At 37.4% G+C, this 21,339-nt stretch overlaps 1 protein-coding gene across 1 annotated transcript in view; it reads right to left on the bottom strand.

Moving 5' to 3' along the window:
* LOC140710693 (teneurin-1-like) overlaps positions 1-21,339 on the bottom strand; it is a 337,413-nt gene that overhangs the window by 61,146 nt on the left and 254,928 nt on the right. Inside the window, exon 3 of the mRNA XM_073013097.1 lies at positions 11,559-11,838. Coding sequence (XP_072869198.1) covers positions 11,559-11,775 — 217 coding nt within the window. The 5' untranslated portion in view covers positions 11,776-11,838. The remainder of the gene's footprint in view (positions 1-11,558; positions 11,839-21,339) is intronic.

Here is a 21,339-nt window from a genome sequence, read left to right as displayed (position 1 = left end):
CAGATGACCAAAATAGCAGAATAATAGTTTTCTGACAGGATGATTTCCTGACAGGACATGTTGGCATACCTCATGGTTATGCCTTTGCAGATATTTAAAACTGCTTTTGACTGTTAATATGAAATATTGCTACATTTCAAAATGCCATTTCTGGATCCTCCTCAAATCCTTGTAATAAAAGAGAAGCAGCATGTAATTTGGATATAGTTCCAATCAATCCTATGAACTGAAACCCTCCGAGGCTCCCTGAATCAAATCTATTGAATCAAATCCATGCCTTTTCACTTCACTCTTTAGGTTCAGCAACTGATTCCTTCTATATTTTACTAACTTTCCTTTTACATCATTCTTGAACATCCCTCTACTTCAGCCATGTTATCCATTGTATTAGCTATGATATCTATTCAGATTATCTTACTGACCCTTGTCTCTGCCTCTTTGTGTTAATTATATAATAAATGGGTCCTAAAGTGTTAAAAGGAAAAAAAGACAAAGCCCTTTTTCCAAGTCTTCACAGTCCCACGAATATGTATCCCCTTGATCCTGCCCAGTAGCTGAAGCAATTTAAAAGGAGGAACAAAATTATGTACCCCCCAAAACCAGTTGCTTTGTTTCCCAGGGGACAGTCATCTATGTGACACTTAGCCAGGGAGTCAGTCTTTGCCTTCTGCTATTATGTAGATCCTCAAAAGAAATACACAATTCCATTTGGTAAAGAGTATTTAAGAAGAAAACACTAGAATCAATTCTCATACTATGGTACAGTTTTTAATCTAGATTTAGGAAGAAGCATTAAAGGGTTGAATACAGCATTGAGCAAAGTGGGCTCAGAGATAGACCATAGAAATAGAATGAATGTGCAGAGACAAGAGCTATTTTCAGACTGAGACCAAAAAGTCATGTAGCCTCAGAAGCAGCAAGACAAAAGAATTTTGAAACTGACCTAGCTATGCTTAGCTAAAGAATATCCACCAAGAGACGTGATGGTCAAAGGTAAAATTACATTTGTGTAATATGTATGTAGTTAGCTATAATTGTATATTGTTTCATAAAGTTAATTTAAGAATATATGTATAGCAAATTATTTAAATCAAATTTAGCCCTACTAGGTGACTCCTGCCATTTGGTAATAAATTGGTATCTAGGAAGTGATAGACTGTCACTGACTATGGTTACCTATACTCCCAGCTAACTGATGAAGGGGAAAGAGGGAGTTTTACAGAAATGATGACCTTCAAAAAGATGCTTGAAGGTGCAACATCTACACTGCACCACTATAAACCTCCCTCCTCCATTTATCCACTTTTCTGGCTCCTTTCCCTTCTCCAATACTGGGTTCCAGACTTACCTGTACAATATATACATTCATACTCATCAGCAAAATGTATAAAATCATTTATATGAAGGAATGTGTTGTATAAATGTTTATATAAGGAAATATTACCTCTCTTGTTAGAAACAAAACCCAGACCATCTGTGGTTTTGGCACTAACTGGAAAACTTCCTAGTTGATGGTGACAGTAGTAAATCAAGATGATATAATGGCAAGGGAGGGTGAAATATAGGGGCAGTTTACTGCTTGGTTGCCTTCTACCACCATGATAATTATCTTTACATCATAGGGTTGCAATAAGGACTAAATAAAAAACATACGCAAGTTCAGTTAGCAGAGTACTTGGCACATAGTGGTCAACAATATTTATTGTCATTAATGTTCCCACATCTCCATCTATAGTTCCACCTCACCTGAGCTCTAGATAGGCATGTGCAATTCTGTTTTGGGCTCATCAAAAACTTCTCCCACTACTCATCTGAAGCCTTTGACTTGATTCACACTTTCAGCAAATAACTTTGTCTCTTATTTTTCTTGGGAGAGACCATCAAGTCATAAACTACTTTAACTTCTTGCCACCACATTTTGTAATTTACTTCCTGTCTTAGAGGATGCAGTGAACATTCCCCTTTCAAAGGCTTTCCTTCCAACTGAGATCCAGAAACATTCTCCAATTGAACCTTATGGCACTAAATACGTCTACAGTCACTTGCACTCACCCTTCAAATCAGTACCATTCAGGACATAGGCATGGGCAAAGACTTCATGTCTAAAACACCAAAAGCAACGGCAGCAAAAGCCAAAATTGACAAATGGGATCTCATTAAACTAAAGAGCTTCTGCACAGCAAAAGAAACTACCATCAGAGTGAACAGGCAACCTACAGAATGGGAGAAAATTTTTGCAATCTACTCATCTGACAAAGGGCTAATATCCAGAACCTACAAAGAACTCAAACAAATTTACAAGAAAAAAACAAACAACCCCATCAAAAAGTGGGCAAAGGATATGAACAGACATTTCTCAAAAGAAGACATTCATACAGCCAACAGACACATGAAAAAATGCTCATCATCACTGGCCATCAGAGAAATGCAAATCAAAACCACAATGAGATACCATCTCACACCAGTTAGAATGGCGATCATTCAAAAGTCAGGAAACAACAGGTGCTGGAGAGGATGTGGAGAAATAGGAACACTTTTACACTGTTGGTGGGATTGTAAACTAGTTCAACCATTATGGAAAACAGTATGGCGATTCCTCAAGGATCTAGAACTAGATGTACCATATGACCCAGCCATCCCATTACTAGGTATATACCCAAAGGATTATAAATTATGCTGCTATAAAGACACATGCACACGTATGTTTATTGCAGCACTATTCACAATAGCAAAGACTTGGAATCAACCCAAATGTCCATCAGTGACAGATTGGATTAAGAAAATGTGGCACATATACACCATGGAATACTATGCAGCCATAAAAAAGGATGAGTTTGTGTCCTTTGTAGGGACATGGATGCAGCTGGAAACCATCATTCTCAGCAAACAATCACAAGAACAGAAAACCAAACATCGCATGTTCTCACTCATAGGCGGGAACTGAACAATGAGATCACTTGGACTCGGGAAGGGGAACATCACACACCGGGGCCTATCATGGGGAGGGGGGAGGGGGGAGGGATTGCATTGGGAGTTATACCTTACGTAAATGACAAGTTGATGGGTGCAGCACACCAACATGGCACAAGTATACATATGTAGCAAACCTGCACGTTGTGCACATGTACCCTACAACTTGAAGTTTAATAATAATAAATAAATTTAAAAAAAATAATAAATAAAAAATAAAAAATAAAAAAAAATAAAAAAAACATCTTTCTCTAATATTCTTGAAACTGCTTATTTTAAGGCAGTGGATCCCTATCTTGGATGCACATTGACATCCCCTGAGGAGATCTTTTTTAAATGCCTGAGTTCCACCAACTGGAAATTCTAATTTAATTGGTCTGGGGAACAGTCTTGAAACTAGGTTTGTAAAACTCCCCAGATGATTTTAATGTCCAGTGAAAGTGGACAATCTCTAGTCTAAAGTCAGCAATGACCTTCTAAACTGCCTGTTTTACTGTCTTTATTTGACAATATTAGTCACATCTTCCTGCTGAAAAGTCTTCTCCTTTGGCTTATTTGATACTCATTCTTCTTCGTTCTTCTATGACATATCAAGACCACTTCATTGCTTCTGCCCACTATTTTAAATTCAGTGCTTCTCAGGGTATCATAATTGGCTCTCATTATTTCTGATAGTATGTATTTTCACTGGTCATCTCTTCTACTCCCGTAGTTTCATAGACTAGAACCACCTATTTCTATTTCTGAGAAAAATGACATTGGGATTTTGATAGGGATTACATTGAATCTATTGATCACCTTGGGTAATATGGACATTTTAGCAATATTACATGTCTCCAAATACATGCATAAACACATATAACACACACACACACACACACACACACACACACACACTGACACCATTTCTTTAAATTGATCTAAATTTACAGCTATCTGTCCATAGTAGCTATGACAGTGGGCTCTAATTTCAGACTGCCTGGGTTCCAATGCTAGTTCTATCACTTACCACCTCTGTAATATTGGGCAAGTTACTTAGCATCTCTGTGCTTATTTTATTCATTGTAAAATAGGTATAATAATGATCCCAACCTTATATCATTGCTGGGAAGATTAAATAACATAATCCATTTAAAGTGCCTTACTTCTTGTCTGTTGCTGAATAAATATTATATATTTCTCTCATAATCAATGTTGCCATGCCCTAGGCAGAATACATGGCATGGTTCTAGCTTCTAGACCTCCATGGTACTTTACGTATACCACTATTATGACGCCAATCATATTGCATCACTACTGCTGATTGACACGTACCTTCCCAACTGTGCTATGAATTTTTTGAGGGCAAAGATTGCTTCTTCCTCACCTATAATCTTCAGAGTTTAACAAAGAACTTTGCACAGATAAGCAGACCAAAGTCTAGAAATAGGTTTTGTCCCTTTTCAACTCTAATTGATTGACAATGCTTGTGTGAAATGCCGTTTTGAAAGGGATGTGAGGCTGAAGCTGGTCTCAACAGGGGAAAGAGCATCATGATTAATTAGGGATGTCTTCCACAGGACAAACAGAGGGAGCACTGGCACAAGTGTCATGGACATTCCATTCCAGTTTTAGATGCTGTATAAGTAAATACTTATTGAATTAATTTTCATGAACAAATGTTACTAGTTGAAAGACATGAGCCAGTTGGAGTTATTGTTAAATAATTTGGCTAATTTCTCTTGTAGTCTAAGTTCTTTCAGAGCAGTCATTATAGATTTTATGCTAGAAACCTGTGACAACTAGAAGCATAGCATGCTCACAGCAGAGAATTCATTAAATGTGATCAAATTCTGCTGAAATTTTCATTTTATAGGTTTTGCTACGTTAATATTGCACCTGCCATCTGTGATCTTTGTCATGTAAATACAGATCCTGAGATTAAGAGTTCTTTCAAGGATTTTGTAGGAACTGATATCTAAATTGTCTACATATAAGCAGACAATCATTTAAACTACTGCTAAATGCTTGATATAAGAATAGAGAAATGCACTTTTCAAATTTTGAGGGCAAAGACTGCACAGGTGGCAGTGCTGCTTAAGCATTTTCTGCTGTGGGATGAAGTGGCTTATCATACTGGGGCAAAAAGAGAGAAAATGTTAATCACCAGGGTACATTTATTTCAAGATTAACTTCATTTACCTAGCACAGTACCTGGTACATAGTTTACATTAAATGAATGCTGATGCATAAGTGTATAAATGAACAAATGGACGGATGGATGGATGGATGGATGGATAGATGGATGGATGGATGAATGGATGACAGATAAACTTTGCTTCCATATAATCTTGGCAAACAAAAATTGGGCTGGGCATGGTGGCTCACGCCTTAATCCCAGCACTTTGGGAGGCCGAGTTGGGCAGATCACTTGAGGTCAGGAGTTCGAGACTAGCCTGGCCAAAATGGTGAAACTTCATACTTATTAAAAATACAAAAATTAGCAAGGTGTGGTGGCACATGCCTGTAATCTCAGCTACTCAGGAGGCTGAGGCAGGAGAATCGCTTGAATCTGGGAGGTGGAGGTTGCAGTGAGCCGAGATCATGCCACTGCACTCTAGCCTGGGTGACAAAACTCCATCTCAAAAAAAAAAAAAAAAAAAAAAAAAAGGCAGTTTAATTTTTTTTTCCATCAGATGGCAATAATGTGAGATATAGGTTTAGGTTGTAATCTTGCAGAGAAAAGCACCCAACCAACTAACCAAACAAAAATGCTATTCGGAGAAAAAGAAGCATCAAAAGAACAGATTTAGATGACAGAAATGAAATGTTTGTGTCATCTGTAATACCTTAGGAGTCTATGATCTTGTGAGACTTGTATCAGGTCCTCAACATACCTCCTTTTTATGCATGGATGACTTCTCATTCATAATTACTTTGCAGTAAAATGGGGATATTCAAAAACTAATCTTATCTATATAAAATTATTGGTCAATTCACATAACTAAAATTATTACCCTTGGTATATATAGATGCATGCATTTATATTTTCATTTTAAATACTAATTTCTTAGTTAATTGATGCCTCCCTTGGATGTGAGTCTGCTTGGGAACAATAGCTAGCCTGTGTGCCTCTAGGAAATCTTTCCCTGCTATTCAACCTGCCAAAAATCATATGAAATAAGCCTGCCTAGGGTTCATTCATCCTGTTAGCAAAGAATTGTGAATAATATTATATTAGTGTCCATCCCTTAATTCAAAAGCTTTTGAAAAATAAGAAATTCAGTTTTAGAGTCCAGCATTCCACATATACATGGAGTAGGGTGCTGTTGTTTTGGAAAATAAAGATAATATGAACATATCTTCAGATGGTATAGAGTATTTTCTCTTATTAATACTTCTCAAAACAAGTGTTCAATTGGATAAAACATTAACTTCCCTAAAAAGTGGAAATAAGCAGACTCAGGAATATTTCACGGTAAATTATATAGTATATCATCTGTCCTTTTCTAATGATAATCAGAATGAAAAGGCGTTTAACCTCCTTATAAACGCTTGGTCACTGGAGGCTGACAAGGTTGTTGAAGAAAATGAAGGGAAACTAAACATTTTTTGAATTCCTAAAGATCATCACTCTCATGATGGCAATCAATACTTATCACAACCTCTTGACATAGGTATGGAAGACAGTGTGGTATAGTGAAGAATGGGGGCTTTAGAGCCATAGACTTGATTTCTGATCCTAACTCTCACCTCTCCTTTAGCTGTGCAACCTCTGGCAAGTTACGTCTCTCCAAGTCTTAGTTATCTCATCTGTAAACTGGGGATAATAGCGCAACCTCATCCATCAGGTGTTTATGAGGAACAAATGTAAAGCACCTTGCAGAGTGCTAGAATATTATTATTGTGATGATGGTGATGATGATGAAGTCAATTTTGCAGAAGAAAAAAACAGATTCAGAGCTGAAGTATCTCGCTTAATTTTACATAGCTAGTAAACTTAAAAGGCATCTAGCACCATACTTGGCACCATAGCAGGTGCCAATCAACATTTTGCTTGCATTCCTCCTTCCTGATCTAAAACTCAATGATTTTTTGAGATCTTATTCCTTTAAAATAATGGGTTAGGCTCAACTTTACCTTGGTTGATGCAAGATTCAACCACTGACATACATTTGCAAAAATTAAAAGCATTTTTTTCTGACTCACAGGTAGTAATACGTGGATTAAGACAATAAAGAGGATTCCAGGTCTTGCAAAAAAGATAATTAGGCCTGCCATTTTGCCTAACATAGGACAAGTCATTTCTCCTTCAAAGGGGTACATATTTTCCCTCCTAGGTGTCTCTACCGATTGGCAGTCAGTGGCAGATGAGGTACTGTTTCCAGACTTTTAGCTCCCAGATCTGTATACTTTATTTTATATAAGTCAGTGCACTGAAGGATGGTGCTGGCTAAAAATATAAATTGGTTCAAAATGTGTTTATGTCAGTTCATGGATGATAGATTCAGGTTTTTGTCCTTGGCCTTTTTCTAGTCTCAACCTTCTACACACTCTCCCTGGGTAATCTCATCCATCCCCCAGCATCTCTATTCTGAGACACTGATGAGCTCAAATCTACTTATAATGACAGCCCAGATCTGTTCTGAATCCTAGACACACATTTCCATTCGCTGATGGGAAAAGCTACCTGGATGTCATACCAGCATCTGAAACTTAACATGTCTAAAAAGAAACTCATCTTCTTCCCTTCCAAACCTGCTCCTCCTGCTGTGTTCCTTCTCTTGGTAAATTAATTACTATTTTCTCAGTTTCCCAAACTTAAAACTTTAGAGTCATCCTTGACTCTATTATTTCTTTCAACTTCAACCAGTAATCAATTATGAGGTTCTATCAATTTGAACACACTTATATCTCTTGAGTGTGTCTCTTCATCTCCACAGACATTGTTTGGACCTCTAACATGATTCTTAGCTCTGGCCTAATTCAGTGGCCTCATAGATTTTTCTCCTGCATCCCATTATATCCAGTTGCAATCAATCTTCTACACTGCTGCCTACACTTCTACAATTCGCCTGTATACACTTCTTATCCTAAAAATTACAATTCATCATGAAATTCTCCACTAATTGAAAGCTTTCTTTTTCAATGCTTAAAGGAAATTTTAAAAAACTCCTAAATTGGGCATGTGAGATTTCACAATCTGGCTCCAACATACCTTGCTCTAGTCATATTGTATGTTTCACCATTACAGGCCTTCTTCAGAGCTTTATACTTTGCACTTGCTTATCTGCTTTCTAGGAATGTCCTTCTGGTAAACTTTTATTCAAATTTTAAGTTAGATCAATCAAATATCACCTTTCTATGTACTCTGATTCCTCTAAAGAAGTTAATTGTTTCATTCTGTGTACTTCCACAGCACCTTTTTTTTCTTATCTGTAAAAGCACTTCATACATTTAATTGCAATAACGTGTTTTGAGTGTCTATTTTCTCCACTGCATTATAAGTTTCCTGCAAGCAGTCATCTCCATCCTCAGCATTGGCTTCAAGGTCTGACACATATTAATTGGTAAATAAAAGCTTATTGAATAAAAATAATCCATTGAAAGGAAGTTAGAATGACATCATGGAGACAAACTCCCCTCACCCCAAATTCCTTTTGATGAAACTGCACAGAGACAAAATCTGAGGCTGGCCAACTCTTTATACTGACTCAGCGTAAAATTGCTTATGTTTTTAGAACTGTCACCAGAATGCATTCTTATTTCTACCCACAATATATTAGGTCAACCACTCTACATCCTAAACACACAACCCATAAATCACAATTGCAAAGTCATCTTCTGTAAAGATAAACTTACAGATAAGTATTTTAATGAGAATTAGGCATTTCCTAAAGCCAAAAACATTTCCATAGGAAATCATTTCCCAATTGTCAGGCAGAAGAAGAAAATTATTTTAGAACAAATTTACATGCTATTAACTGAAAAAAATAGGAAATATTAAAATGAATTCCTTGAAAAGAAAGATGTAAAACTTTTAGCAATTATGTTAAGGGATGAAAATGAGTAATATAGTTAACATCACAAATATTTAATGTATATTTAAGTGTTAGAATGAATATCTTAAATTTTGGCTCAATTTAAGGTTGTTTTTACAATGTAAGATTCCAATACTAATGAGAGTACTGTAATTTTCATTTGTGATAATTGCATTTGACATGGCAATATTTAAAGAGTAGTTTTCAATGCATGATAAGCACTTACATTTCAGTTGATAGCAGCTAATTCCTTAAATGAAACAATTATAAAGCATATATTATATGCAAAGTTTTATGGAAAATAGAGATGTCTTGATCCCCATCTTCACTGAGTATACAGTCTAGGGAAATATATACAACCATAAGAAGAGGTTAAAAAGAGGCTGGGCGTGGTGGCTTACGCCTGTAATCCCAGCACTTTGGGAGGCCGAGGTGGGCAGATCACATGAGGCCAGAAGTTTGAGAACAGCCTGGCCAATATGGTGAAATCCCATCTCTACTAAAAATACAAAAACATTAGCCAGGCATGGTGGTGTGTACCTGAAATCCCAGCTACTCAGGAGGCTGAGGCATGAGAATCACTTGAGCCTAGGAGGCAGAGGTTGCAGTGAGCCAAGATCATGCCACTGCATTCCAGCCTGGGCAACAGAGTGAGACTCTGTCGAAGAAAAAAAAAAAAAAAAAAAAAGGTAAAAAGAATGTATTCTCAAAGTTCACAGAGGAAGATCACCTACACAGTGAAACAGTGATGATGTTGGGGGTGATGGTGAGGCAATGATTTAGTGGGAAAGGATGCTTGTAAGCTAGGCCTTGAAAGACGGTTGAATACGCATAAAGAGAGATAGCAGGGAATTGTATACCAAGAAAGATGTAACAACACAGCAACGGGATTGAAAAGGGATGGGGTGAGATCCTGGTAGACCAGTTAAGAAAGAAATAACAATCTAGGTTAGATATAATGAGAGTAATGATCATGAGAATGGAGAAGAGAAAACGGATTTGAGACATATAGAGATTAACTCTGCTGGATGAAGAAACTGATTAGATACAGTAAGTATGTGTGGTTGACTGGGTGAATGGGAGCATCATTAACAGATGTAGGTGATACAAGGAAGATGAGTGGGATTAGGAATGTTAAGATGATTGCTTCTACTTTAGAAAGATTGGTTTAGAGGTGTCAGTGTATTATTCGTTTGGAAATGCCGGGGAGGTTAACTGAAAATTTAGGACTAGAGTTTAGGAAGGAGGTTAGATCTGAAGATAAATATGTGAAGGTCACTCAAATAGATGTGATCATTGAAGCCATCTGAGTAAAATATTTCGGGGTTCAAGTAGTAATCTTCAATCTTGAGCAGGAATCAGAATCCCCTGGGGGTTTATTAAACCACAAATGGGTCCCACCCCCAGGGTTTCTGACTCAATATGTCTAGAGTGGGGCTGGAGAATTTACATTCTAAAAAAATTCTCAAGTTTTGCTGATGTTGTTAGTCAAGTCCATACTTGGAGGACCTAGAAAATTAAGTCTATTGCTTTTTTTCTCAGCATTAACTCATTCATAAAAAAAGATAACTTGTGTCATCCGGGCGCGGTGGCTCATGCCTATAATCCCAGCACATTCGGAGGCTGAGGCGGGTGGATCACGAGGTCAGGAGTTTGAGACCAGCCTGACCAACATGGTGAAACTCTATCTCTATTAAAAATACAAAATGTAGCTGAGCGTGGTGGGGCGCACCTGTAATCCCAGCTACTCAGGTGGCTGAGGCAGGAGAATCGCTTGAACTCGGGAGGTGGAAGTTACAGTAAGCCGAGTTTGCACCATTGCACTCCAGACTGGGCAATGGAGTGAGACTCTGTCTCAAAACAAGACAAAACAAAACAAAACAAAAAACCAAAAAACCTTGTGCCAACGTCAGTATCTTCTGCGTCATTAAAATAGTGTCTAACACAGTTTACCTATCAGTTGGAACAGAAAATCATATTTCTACTAGTTTTTTTGTTAGAAACTGTCTTGTCAATCCATAACTGAGAAACTAAGGCTGCCCAAAGAATATGCTCCAAAATATGGCTATTGTAGGAAGGGTTCTAAAAATTTCTTACTTTCCTTTCAGTCTTGGCTGTGCAATGTTTCTACATTCTGGTAATAGACTTTTTGGAACCCTGTTTGGTGGTCTCCACTAACCTGCTAGCTTTGTCAGCAGCCAAATATTTATTTGAGACTTTTGTCCCATATAAGCAATGGCTTGAAAAGCACTTAGCTGTTTACTTTTCTTCTTACTATAAATTATTTATCCTTCAGTGTATAAATGGCTATTTGTAGGATTAGACAAATTTTGAATGTTCTGATAAGAGGACTGCAGCATCCAAATTCATGCATAATCCGTAAAAAGCACATGTAACCTACAACCTCAGTTGGGTTGGCATATGAAATAGATTCTCCGAGCATATATAAGCTGTGCGAATTATTAACTAGTTAACATTAGCAAATTTATTTTTGAAACAAAAGTTTATGCACACAAGCATTCTCTAATGAGAAATCATATTAGTTATAAAGATTCAACAAAAACATACCTTGAGTAGATTTTTCTACTTCTTTCTTCTTTCTACTCTGGCTATTGTAATTCATCCTCAGCTCCTGGTTATACTCGTGCAGGGTTTCCCTGGAGTTGTATGACTGTCTTGGTTTTCTTCCATCTTCACTCTCATCAGAAGAACTGGTGTAAGCTAGATCCATTTCATGCTTGACTTTTGATAGAGGCTGGTAGGGTTTGCAGTCAGTTTGCTCCATCTCTGATTAAGCAAGCTCAGTTTCATGAAAAAAGGATGAGGAAGTCCTTTAATGCAAGCAGTCCTGGAAGAGAAAGGGAAAAACACAAGCCTTCTTAGATTTATCTTTTTGTGAGGAAATGCGTCTGGCAGATTCACAATTGGTCCTGATAATACTATCAAAGGAGAGAAGTAAAAGACAAACTAGATGACATGAAGCTAGCCGCAGGCAATAATAACACTCCGTCTTACATGCACACATTGTCAAGCATCAAGGATTAAGCTGGAGGTTGCAGCATCAGAAAATACTCAAGGTAAAAGAGAGACAGCCTTCAAAAATATTTGTATTGGAATTCAAATAGAGGACAACGTTGTTCTGTGGTGTGTCTGTTTTTAATGTTAAAATCAGTGGTTAGATTAAAAAATGTTATCGGATTTGAAAGTGGTGAGGAATACAAAGATTAACCCAGCACATCCCACATTTGAAGTGAAAACTGGTAAGAGAACTACATTCAGAAAGAACACATTCTTGCCTCTGGTTTAATATTACATTTAAGACAGGGGCTCTTGTAAATTTGTTTGATTTCTTTGTAGGTTCTGGATATTAACCCTTTGTCAGATGAGTAGATTGCAAAAATTTTCTCCCATTCTGTAGGTTGCCTGCTCACTCTGATGGTAGTTTCTTTTGCTGTGCAGAAGCTCTTTAGTTTGATGAGATCCCATTTGTCAATTTTGGCTTTTGTTGCCGTTGCTTTTGGTGTTTTAGACATGAAGTCTTTGCCCATGCCTATGTCCTGAATGGTACTACCTAGGTTTTCCTCTAGGATTTTTATGGTATTAGGTCTAACATTTAAGTCTCTAATCCATCTTGAATTAATTTTCGTATAAGGAGTAAGGAAAGGATCCAGTTTCAGCTTTCTACTTATGGCTAGCCAGTTTTCCCAGCACCATTTATTAAATAGGGAATCCTTTCCCCATTTCTTGTTTCTCTCAGGTTTGTCAAAGATCAGATCCAAAAGTGGGCAAAGGATATGAACAGACATTTCTCAAAAGAAGACATTCATACAGCCAACAGACACATGAAAAAATGCTCATCATCACTGGCCATCAGAGAAATGCAAATCAAAACCACAATGAGATACCATCTCACACCAGTTAGAATGGCGATCATTCAAAAGTCAGGAAACAACAGGTGCTGGAGAGGATGTGGAGAAATAGGAACACTTTTACACTGTTGGTGGGATTGTAAACTAGTTCAACCATTATGGAAAACAGTATGGCGATTCCTCAAGGATCTAGAACTAGATGTACCATATGACCCAGCCATCCCATTACTGGGTATATACCCAGAGGATTATAAATTATGCTGCTATAAGGACACATGCACACGTATGTTTATTGCAGCACTATTCACAATAGCAAAGACTTGGAATCAACCCCAATGTCCATCAGTGACAGATTGGATGAAGAAAATGTGGCACATATACACCATGGAATACTATGCAGCCATAAAAAAGGATGAGTTTGTGTCCTTTGTAGGGACATGGATGCAGCTGGAAACCATCATTCTTAGCAAACTATCACAAGAACAGAAAACCAAACACCGCATGTTCTCACTCGTAGGTGGGAACTGAACAATGAGATCACTTGGACTCGGGAAGGGGAACATCACACACCGGGGCCTATCATGGGGAGGGGGGAGGGAGGAGGGATTGCATTGGGAGTTATACCTGATGTAAATGACGAGTTGATGGGTGCAGCACACCAACATGGCACAAGTATACATATGTAGCAAACCTGCACGTTGTGCACATGTACCCTACAACTTGAAGTTTAATAATAATAAATAAATTAAAAAAAAAAAAAAAAAAAAAAAAAAAAAAAAAAAAGACAGGGGCTCTGAGGAAGGGAACGATTCTGAGTGAGAGAGCTCATGAAATAAAGTGTCCTTGAGGGGGACTGAACTCTTTGTGCTCATATTGTGGCTTTTGAGCCTCAGGCCTGCAGAGCATTTTTAATGAGTTAGGTAGTGGTAAATTTTTGTTCTTCATAGTACTGAGAGGATGTAAACAACACTTCTGGTGAGTATACTGGTACAGGAACAGCAGGATCTAAATTGGTTTTGGAAATAGCAATTTTAAACTTCATGATAAATCACCGAAAGAACCCCGTTTCCCCATAGAATGCTGAGCTAGGAGCCACTAAAGGTCTTAGGGCCAGTAGAAGCATTAACTGCTCTACTTAGCATGGAGAGATTTGAGAAGATCAAGTGTCATCTGAGATGTCAAAGTCCTCTGTAAAGTTACAAGCCCTATAAAAATGTTCTTATTTTCATTGTTTACATTATTTTATCATCACCATTTCAGTCCACTGCTGCACCTTTGCAACTTGGTCTTTTCATACAATGTTTAAAAATTTAGTTAGAAACCAATTAACGTTATGATTTTATTTTGCAGTGAAATTGACTCCTTTATTTTTCTTCAGCTCTTCATCATATGTGTTTTCAAAGAAATCTATAGACACCCAAATGGTGGCTCCTCTATCATATACACTATCTCATATTTTGGAATTCCTATTGCATTTATGGCAAGCACATAGAACACAGAAATCATTCAAAAAAGACTTTTAACTTTTCAAAGCATGATGTAGGCTGATTTTCTTTAAAAAAGGCTTATACATTTGACTGATATATGTTTTAAATGGTTCATATTGTTTTGTAGTATGAACAAAGTTTCACAAGTAAAGGTCTTCTTTTTCTAATCAAATGTTAAGATCTTGAAGGCAGGATGTGAGTCTTAACGTCTCGTTATATCCCCCACACCGCTAAGCATTACTCTAGGCACACATGTAGTAGAAACTATTTAACTCCTGAATCTACAAACTGTCTATAGAGACACCTAGTTTGTGTTTGAACTAATATGAGAGATGAGCATGCTTAAAGATAAAGCAGCGGATATGAATATATATATATATGTACACACACACACACACACACACACACACACATATATACCAATGATTCAACAACAATCTAATCTCATGCCAGTATACTGGCTTCATATACTGTCTACATACCCATAACTTCTCAGTTTATAGCTTCAGCATGGGTCTTGACCCTGAGCCACAACTTTGAATATCCAACTGTCTACTCAATATCTGTACTTGATTGTCTAAAAGATACGTCAAACATAGTATGTTCAAAAGTGAGTTCTTAATTCCTACCCCTTCCCAAACCCAATCCTTCCATTGTCTTCTTTGTATTGATATTAATAGATGGCCACAATGCTCTTCTGTTTGCTCAGGCCAAAATACTTGAAGTCATTTTTGACTCCCGTCTTTCACAACCCACACGCAATCAATCCGTCAGTAAACCCTTGGTCTTGCCTTTGATATGTATCCAGAATCCAACCAGATCTGTTCAATTTCCCACTACCACATCAGTTCAAGCCATCATATCCTTCCTGGATTATTGCAATTGTTTCCTAATTGGTTTCCTTCTTACACTACTGCCCTCCACACTGCAGCCAGAATAAAACTTTAAAATTTAAGTCGTATCACGTCTCACCTTTGCTCAGAAGCATGTACCCTATTCTACCTTTGCTCATGTATCCTAGCTGCACTAACCCTGTTGCTGTTTGTGGAAACACCAGGCATATTTGTGCTTCACAGCCTTTGCAACCTCCCATCAAAAAATACCAAAAAATGGTACATCTCATCTTTCTGCTTGTCTTTCAAAGAACTTATTACCAAATTACACCTTATGTATTTTACTTATTTGTTTATCATCTACCATCTGTCTCTGCCCACTAAAACATAAGCTCCATGAAGGGAGGGATTTTTATCTCTTCTATTCATTGCTATATCATTCAGAAAAAGCATAATGCCTTGCATGTAGTAGATACTTGGTCAATACATGTTGAATGAATAAATAAACAATTGTTGAAAACTCTCAAGAGGGGCTGGAGAGAATGTGAAAATGTATAAGCCATAGTCTCTGCCCCTGAGAAACTCACAGCTTAATATATACAATAAGTGAACAACTCTACTACAAAGCAGAATGAAGTGGCTCTTACACGCAAAAGACAAAAACAGTAATGTATGAGCACTAAAGATGAAAATATTGGAAAAGGATTGCACTTGATTCAGCTAGTTGTCACCACAACCACTGAAATTCCATTGAGCATCTATAACGCTAGTTTTAATCTATTTCTTCTTAGGTTTCCATAACATGATCTTCAGGAGATGCTATGGAAACCTAAGAAGAAAGGTGAACAGTTGTCTGACTTTGCTACAAACAGTGCAAATTGAGAACCATACCAATAGCAGGCTTCCAGAGATGTAGTTTTGCAGGCAGGGATTAGGCTTTCACCCAGAAAAGGAGTCATCTATAAAATTCACCTAACGTCTAAACGGGTCTTTCCTTTCTACAAATGCCACAGCTTCCCCGGTCCATCCCATATCCAGCCATGTCTCTTCTTTGCATGGAACACTGATGATTCACACAGCTTTAATCTAGCCCCGAGAGCTTTCTCAAGCTATGTACACCTATTTCAACTGTAAAGTGGGCAGCTTTACTCAGAGGTCCCTTAGTTATGGCAAGTCAGTATTTCCTCCCTCCCAAAACGTGTTCATCTTCTTAAACTTCCCCATCTCTGTTAATAGCCACATTAGTAGTTCAAGTCAGAAACCTAGAACTTACCACTCCTCCATCCACAAAAGCATCTACCTCATTGCTAGGTTGCATTGCAATCTACAGTCTCTCTCTTCCTTTCCATCCCAGTTGCCACTGCTTTAGCTAAGTCCCTCATCAGTTCTGCCTGAACTATAGACATTCCTTCCCCCATACCCTTCCTGCTCCAACCCATTCTGCACACTGCCACTAGGGTCAATGTAAAGTTCTTCAGTGGCTGTGAGAGTTGAACTATAAAAGGAATGTATTAGTGGACTAGATACTGGAAACAGGAGAAAATAAATTTGACAAGGGTAGTTGCATTATTAAAAATATACAAAGAGTGTCTCAAATTTCTAAGCTGCTCAAGAATACTAAATACTCAAAGTAGAGTTTAGGTAAATAAAAATGGTTGCTGAGTGGGATAAAATATATATACAGAAACGTTGAAAAACTTGCTCAGTTTTTCTGTTAATGTAAAACAACACCAAAAAATTAAATCTATTAATTAAAATACAAAAATAAAATTAAAAGATAAAAATAATTCACCAAACTTCATTTCAACCAATTCAACTTAAGCTTCATTAACTTAACTTCATTTCAACTTAAGCTTCAGTTGATTATGAATCTCCACTAATCTTAATGCCACTCAAACCTAACAATTTAAATTTAAAAATGAAAAATGTCTCACTTTGAATGCTGAATGTTGTGTTTTGGCAAATATGATTTATCACGTTAAAATAACCCTTATTTTTATGCATGGAAACTGAGACATTCTCTTTTCCCTCCATAGGTTTATTTGCAACGAGAGAGAGAGAGAGAGAGAGAGAGAGAGAGAGAGAGAGAGAGAGACTTTCCTATAGCCATTTGGAAACTCTTTCAAATATCTAATCATAGCTATTCATAGCCATGAATCAGCTAGGAATGTCATATCTATTCAAGGTTATTAAGTGTCCTTGGAAGCAATCTTCCTTCAAACCACAAAAGTGGTATAAACCAAGAGAAAATAATCCTTTCCCGCTTCTTGACACTCAACGATAACTTTTTGTCCTAAAAGTTGTGTCAGTGGACCCAGGTGACAAGGAAAACTTTCCAGGTCTCTCTAAGCATGTGATATGGAGGTGCACACAATTCTGTGTGCCTAGAGTTGTGAAATAGTAACTGTCATATTTGTCAAAGGCTTGAGAAACAGAGTTTGAATTCACCAATAAATAACTCATTTTTTTCAAAATAAAAAAGTAGAAAACATTAAGAAAAAGATTAAAATTTTAAATCCACCAAAGGTTGAAAGCATAATAATTCTAAAAGAATGTTGTTCGAAATACTCTATGGTAAAGTATAGGTTCATATTTGCTTAATTGACTTTTTCATTCAGTGCCCATCATGGCATCCTGGGGGTCCACTGTCAAGTAAATGTTATTTAGACATGATGATGAAACTCAACTTACAGAAAAATCAAATATACATATAACGTTATTCACACCCAAATAATATCATTTATGTATTATTTTGATAATGATAAACTCTAAGACAAAGCAAATGTGTATGGAAAACACATGCTGCTATGGAACAGAGTGCAAAACAAAGAAGTCAATTATTGTTTCTACTGCAGAAGATGCCTTCAGATAGTTCACAAAGTATGAATTCCAATGTCACCACCTGTGGCTTGCTCTTGTACTTTAAACTCTCTACTTGCTAACAAGACAAACTCTAAGTGACTTTAGAAGAGAGCCATGGAGACTTATGTTCATTTATTTAGTCACTGTAAGGTTAGGGAGAGACAACTTAGTATGTGGAAATAATTCACCTTCAAGTGACAGAATTATCACAATAAAAGTAACAGCAGCAGCAGCTGCAGCAGTTAATTCATAAAGCAGTTATCAGGTACCAGGTGCCATATTAGTGCTTTTATTACATTAACTCGTTTAATTCTTATAGCACCCTGTGAGGTAGGTACTGTTTTTTTTGTTTTGTTTTTTTTTTGTTTTTTTTTTTAAATTTATTTATTATTATTAAACTTCAAGTTGTAGGGTACATGTGCACAACGTGCAGGTTTGCTACATATGTATACTTGTGCCATGTTGGTGTGCTGCACCCATCAACTCGTCATTTACATCAGGTATAACTCCCAATGCAATCCCTCCCCCCTCCCCCCTCCCCATGATAGGCCCCGGTGTGTGATGTTCCCCTTCCCGAGTCCAAGTGATCTCATTGTTCAGTTCCCGCCTATGAGTGAGAACATGCGGTGTTTGGTTTTCTGTTCTTGTGATAGTTTGCTAAGAATGATGGTTTCCAGCTGCATCCATGTCCCTACATAGGACACAAACTCATCCTTTTTTATGGCTGCATAGTATTCCATGGTGTATATGTGCCACATTTTCTTAATCCAATCTGTCACTGATGGACATTTGGGTTGATTCCAAGTCTTTGCTATTGTGAATAGTGCTGCAATAAACATACGTGTGCATGTGTCTTTATAGCAGCATAATTTATAATCCTTTGGGTATATACCCAGTAATGGGATGGCTGGGTCATATGGTACATCTAGTTCTAGATCCTTGAGGAATCGCCATACTGTTTTCCATAATGGTTGAACTAGTTTACAATCCCACCAACAGTGTAAAAGTGTTCCTATTTCTCCACATCCTCTCCAGCACCTGTTGTTTCCTGACTTTTGAATGATCGCCATTCTAACTGGTGTGAGATGGTATCTCATTGTGGTTTTGATTTGCATTTCTCTGACGGCCAGTGATGATGAGCATTTTTTCATGTGTCTGTTGGCTGTATGAATGTCTTCTTTTGAGAAATGTCTGTTCATATCCTTTGCCCACTTTTGGATGGGGTTGTTTGTTTTTTTCTTGTAAATTTGTTTGAGTTCTTTGTAGGTTCTGGATATTAGCCCTTTGTCAGATGAGTAGATTTTTAATCCCCATTTTGCAGATAAAGAAAACCAAGGAACAGAGAAGTTAAGTTACTTGCCAAAGTCACACATGCAGTAAATAGCAGGACTGAGATTTCAATTCCTACAGTCTGTCTCCAATGGCCCCACTCGTCTACATCGCTCTTCAGAACATGTGGCAGAATGACTTTAGGCAAATCACCTCCCCTCTCTCAGGGCATTCTTTTTCTAAATGTAAAATAAGGAGATTGGATTATCTCAAAGAACTCTTCCAACTCTAAAATTCTACAATTGTATATGAAATATGAAGGGAAGTTTAGATTGATTTGCAAAATGTAAAATGATGAGTATAAAGGCCACGTTTACATTATTTATCATTCCTTCTCCTCTTTCCTTTTTTCCTTTCTCCTCCTCTCCCTATCCCTAGCCTTTTCACACACACTCCAATCTACTGTAGCGGAGTTGAACTAAAATATCGTTTTGAATCCGTGGACCTGAGTATATATCTATGCACTGAGGATAATCTTTCCTCCACTATCCTTTTATGTTCTTTCCATTTCTCATTCTTAATCAATACATTGCCCTCTCAAAATGGGAACCTGTTCCTGGTTTACCCTCAGAAAATACAGTCTGGTCCTACTCACAGCAGCTGCTTATAGTTTGGAACTTCCACCAAATAGTCTCACTCCACCTCAGAAAAATAAATTAAAGAGTACATAGAACATTGCCTAAGGATACCAGGCCTTCTTAGCACAACGGATAGAGGAAATGAGGCCACACAGTGCCTGGGGAATAGCTAGCAAAGGAGGATAGTACTCTTTGGAATTATTACAATAATTTTTCCTCAATAAGGACCTATTACATTAATGCAGATTGACTGATTCAGAAAACACTGGATTTAAGAAGCTCTTAAAAGAAAGGTGAAATTCTGACTGATTCTCCTCTTACCTTTCTTTGTTTTTCTAAGGAAGCACTTGAGAAGTGAACTGCTGTGGGTGTGAGAAAATAAAAGCTGTAAAAGTACATAATCACCTAATCTCCCCCATAATCCTACCAGCCTGTAAGAGTGACTGCTGTCATTCTGGTCCATTTCCCTCCAGTCATAATATGCACACAAATTTCTTCATGTTGCTTCCCTCACTCTTCATGATTTTTTGCATGTTTCTACGCAGTATCTATAACACTCATTTTTAGTGGCTGGGTAGATTGAAGGCACAATAATTTACATATGCGCTCCCCAATTGTTGGATATATACACTCCTCCCTCACCATTTACAAGTATTATAACTGAAGCCATATAAAGATACCATGAACATCTTCAATTTTTTTAATTATTATTTCCTCAGGGTAAATTCCAAGAAGTTGAATTAATGAGCCAAAAGGCTTGAACATTTTTGTGGCTTTAGGGGATTGTAATGATTTACACTGTCATTAGCAATGTGTGGGAACACTCTCTTCTTTCATTGTACCCTTGTCAACTTTGGGTATTATTTTTTAATGTCTATTTAAAATAAGTAAATTAATGGTGCTTTCTTTTAGTTTGAATTTCCTTATTACTGAGGCTGAATACTTTCTCTGTATGTGTTTGCTAGTTATATTTCCTTTCTTATTAACTGTCTATTTATGGGGCTTTTTCACATTTACCTATTGAGAACCTGAGTTTAAAAAAAATTGAATCGGGCTGAGTGTGGTGGCTCACACCTCTAATCCTAGCACTTTGAAAGGCCTAGGCGGGCGGATCACGAGGTCAGGAGTACGAGAACAGCCTGGCCAACATGGTGAAACCCCATCTGTACTAAAAACACAAAAATTAGCCAGGTGTCTTGGCGGGCTCCTGTAATCCCAGCTACTCGGGATGCTGAGGCAGGAGAATTGCTTGAACCCAGGAGGCATAGGTTGCAGTGAGATGAGATCATGCCACTGCACTCCAGCCTAGGTGACAGAGCAAGACTCCATCTTGAAAAAAAAATTAAATCATATTGATGCCATAAAACAAATATATTAACTTTTTATCCGTA

The sequence above is a fragment of the Chlorocebus sabaeus genome, chromosome X (assembly GCF_047675955.1).
Source record: "Chlorocebus sabaeus isolate Y175 chromosome X, mChlSab1.0.hap1, whole genome shotgun sequence".
NCBI lineage: Eukaryota > Metazoa > Chordata > Mammalia > Primates > Cercopithecidae > Chlorocebus > Chlorocebus sabaeus.
This window is presented reverse-complemented; position numbering and strand designations above follow the sequence as displayed.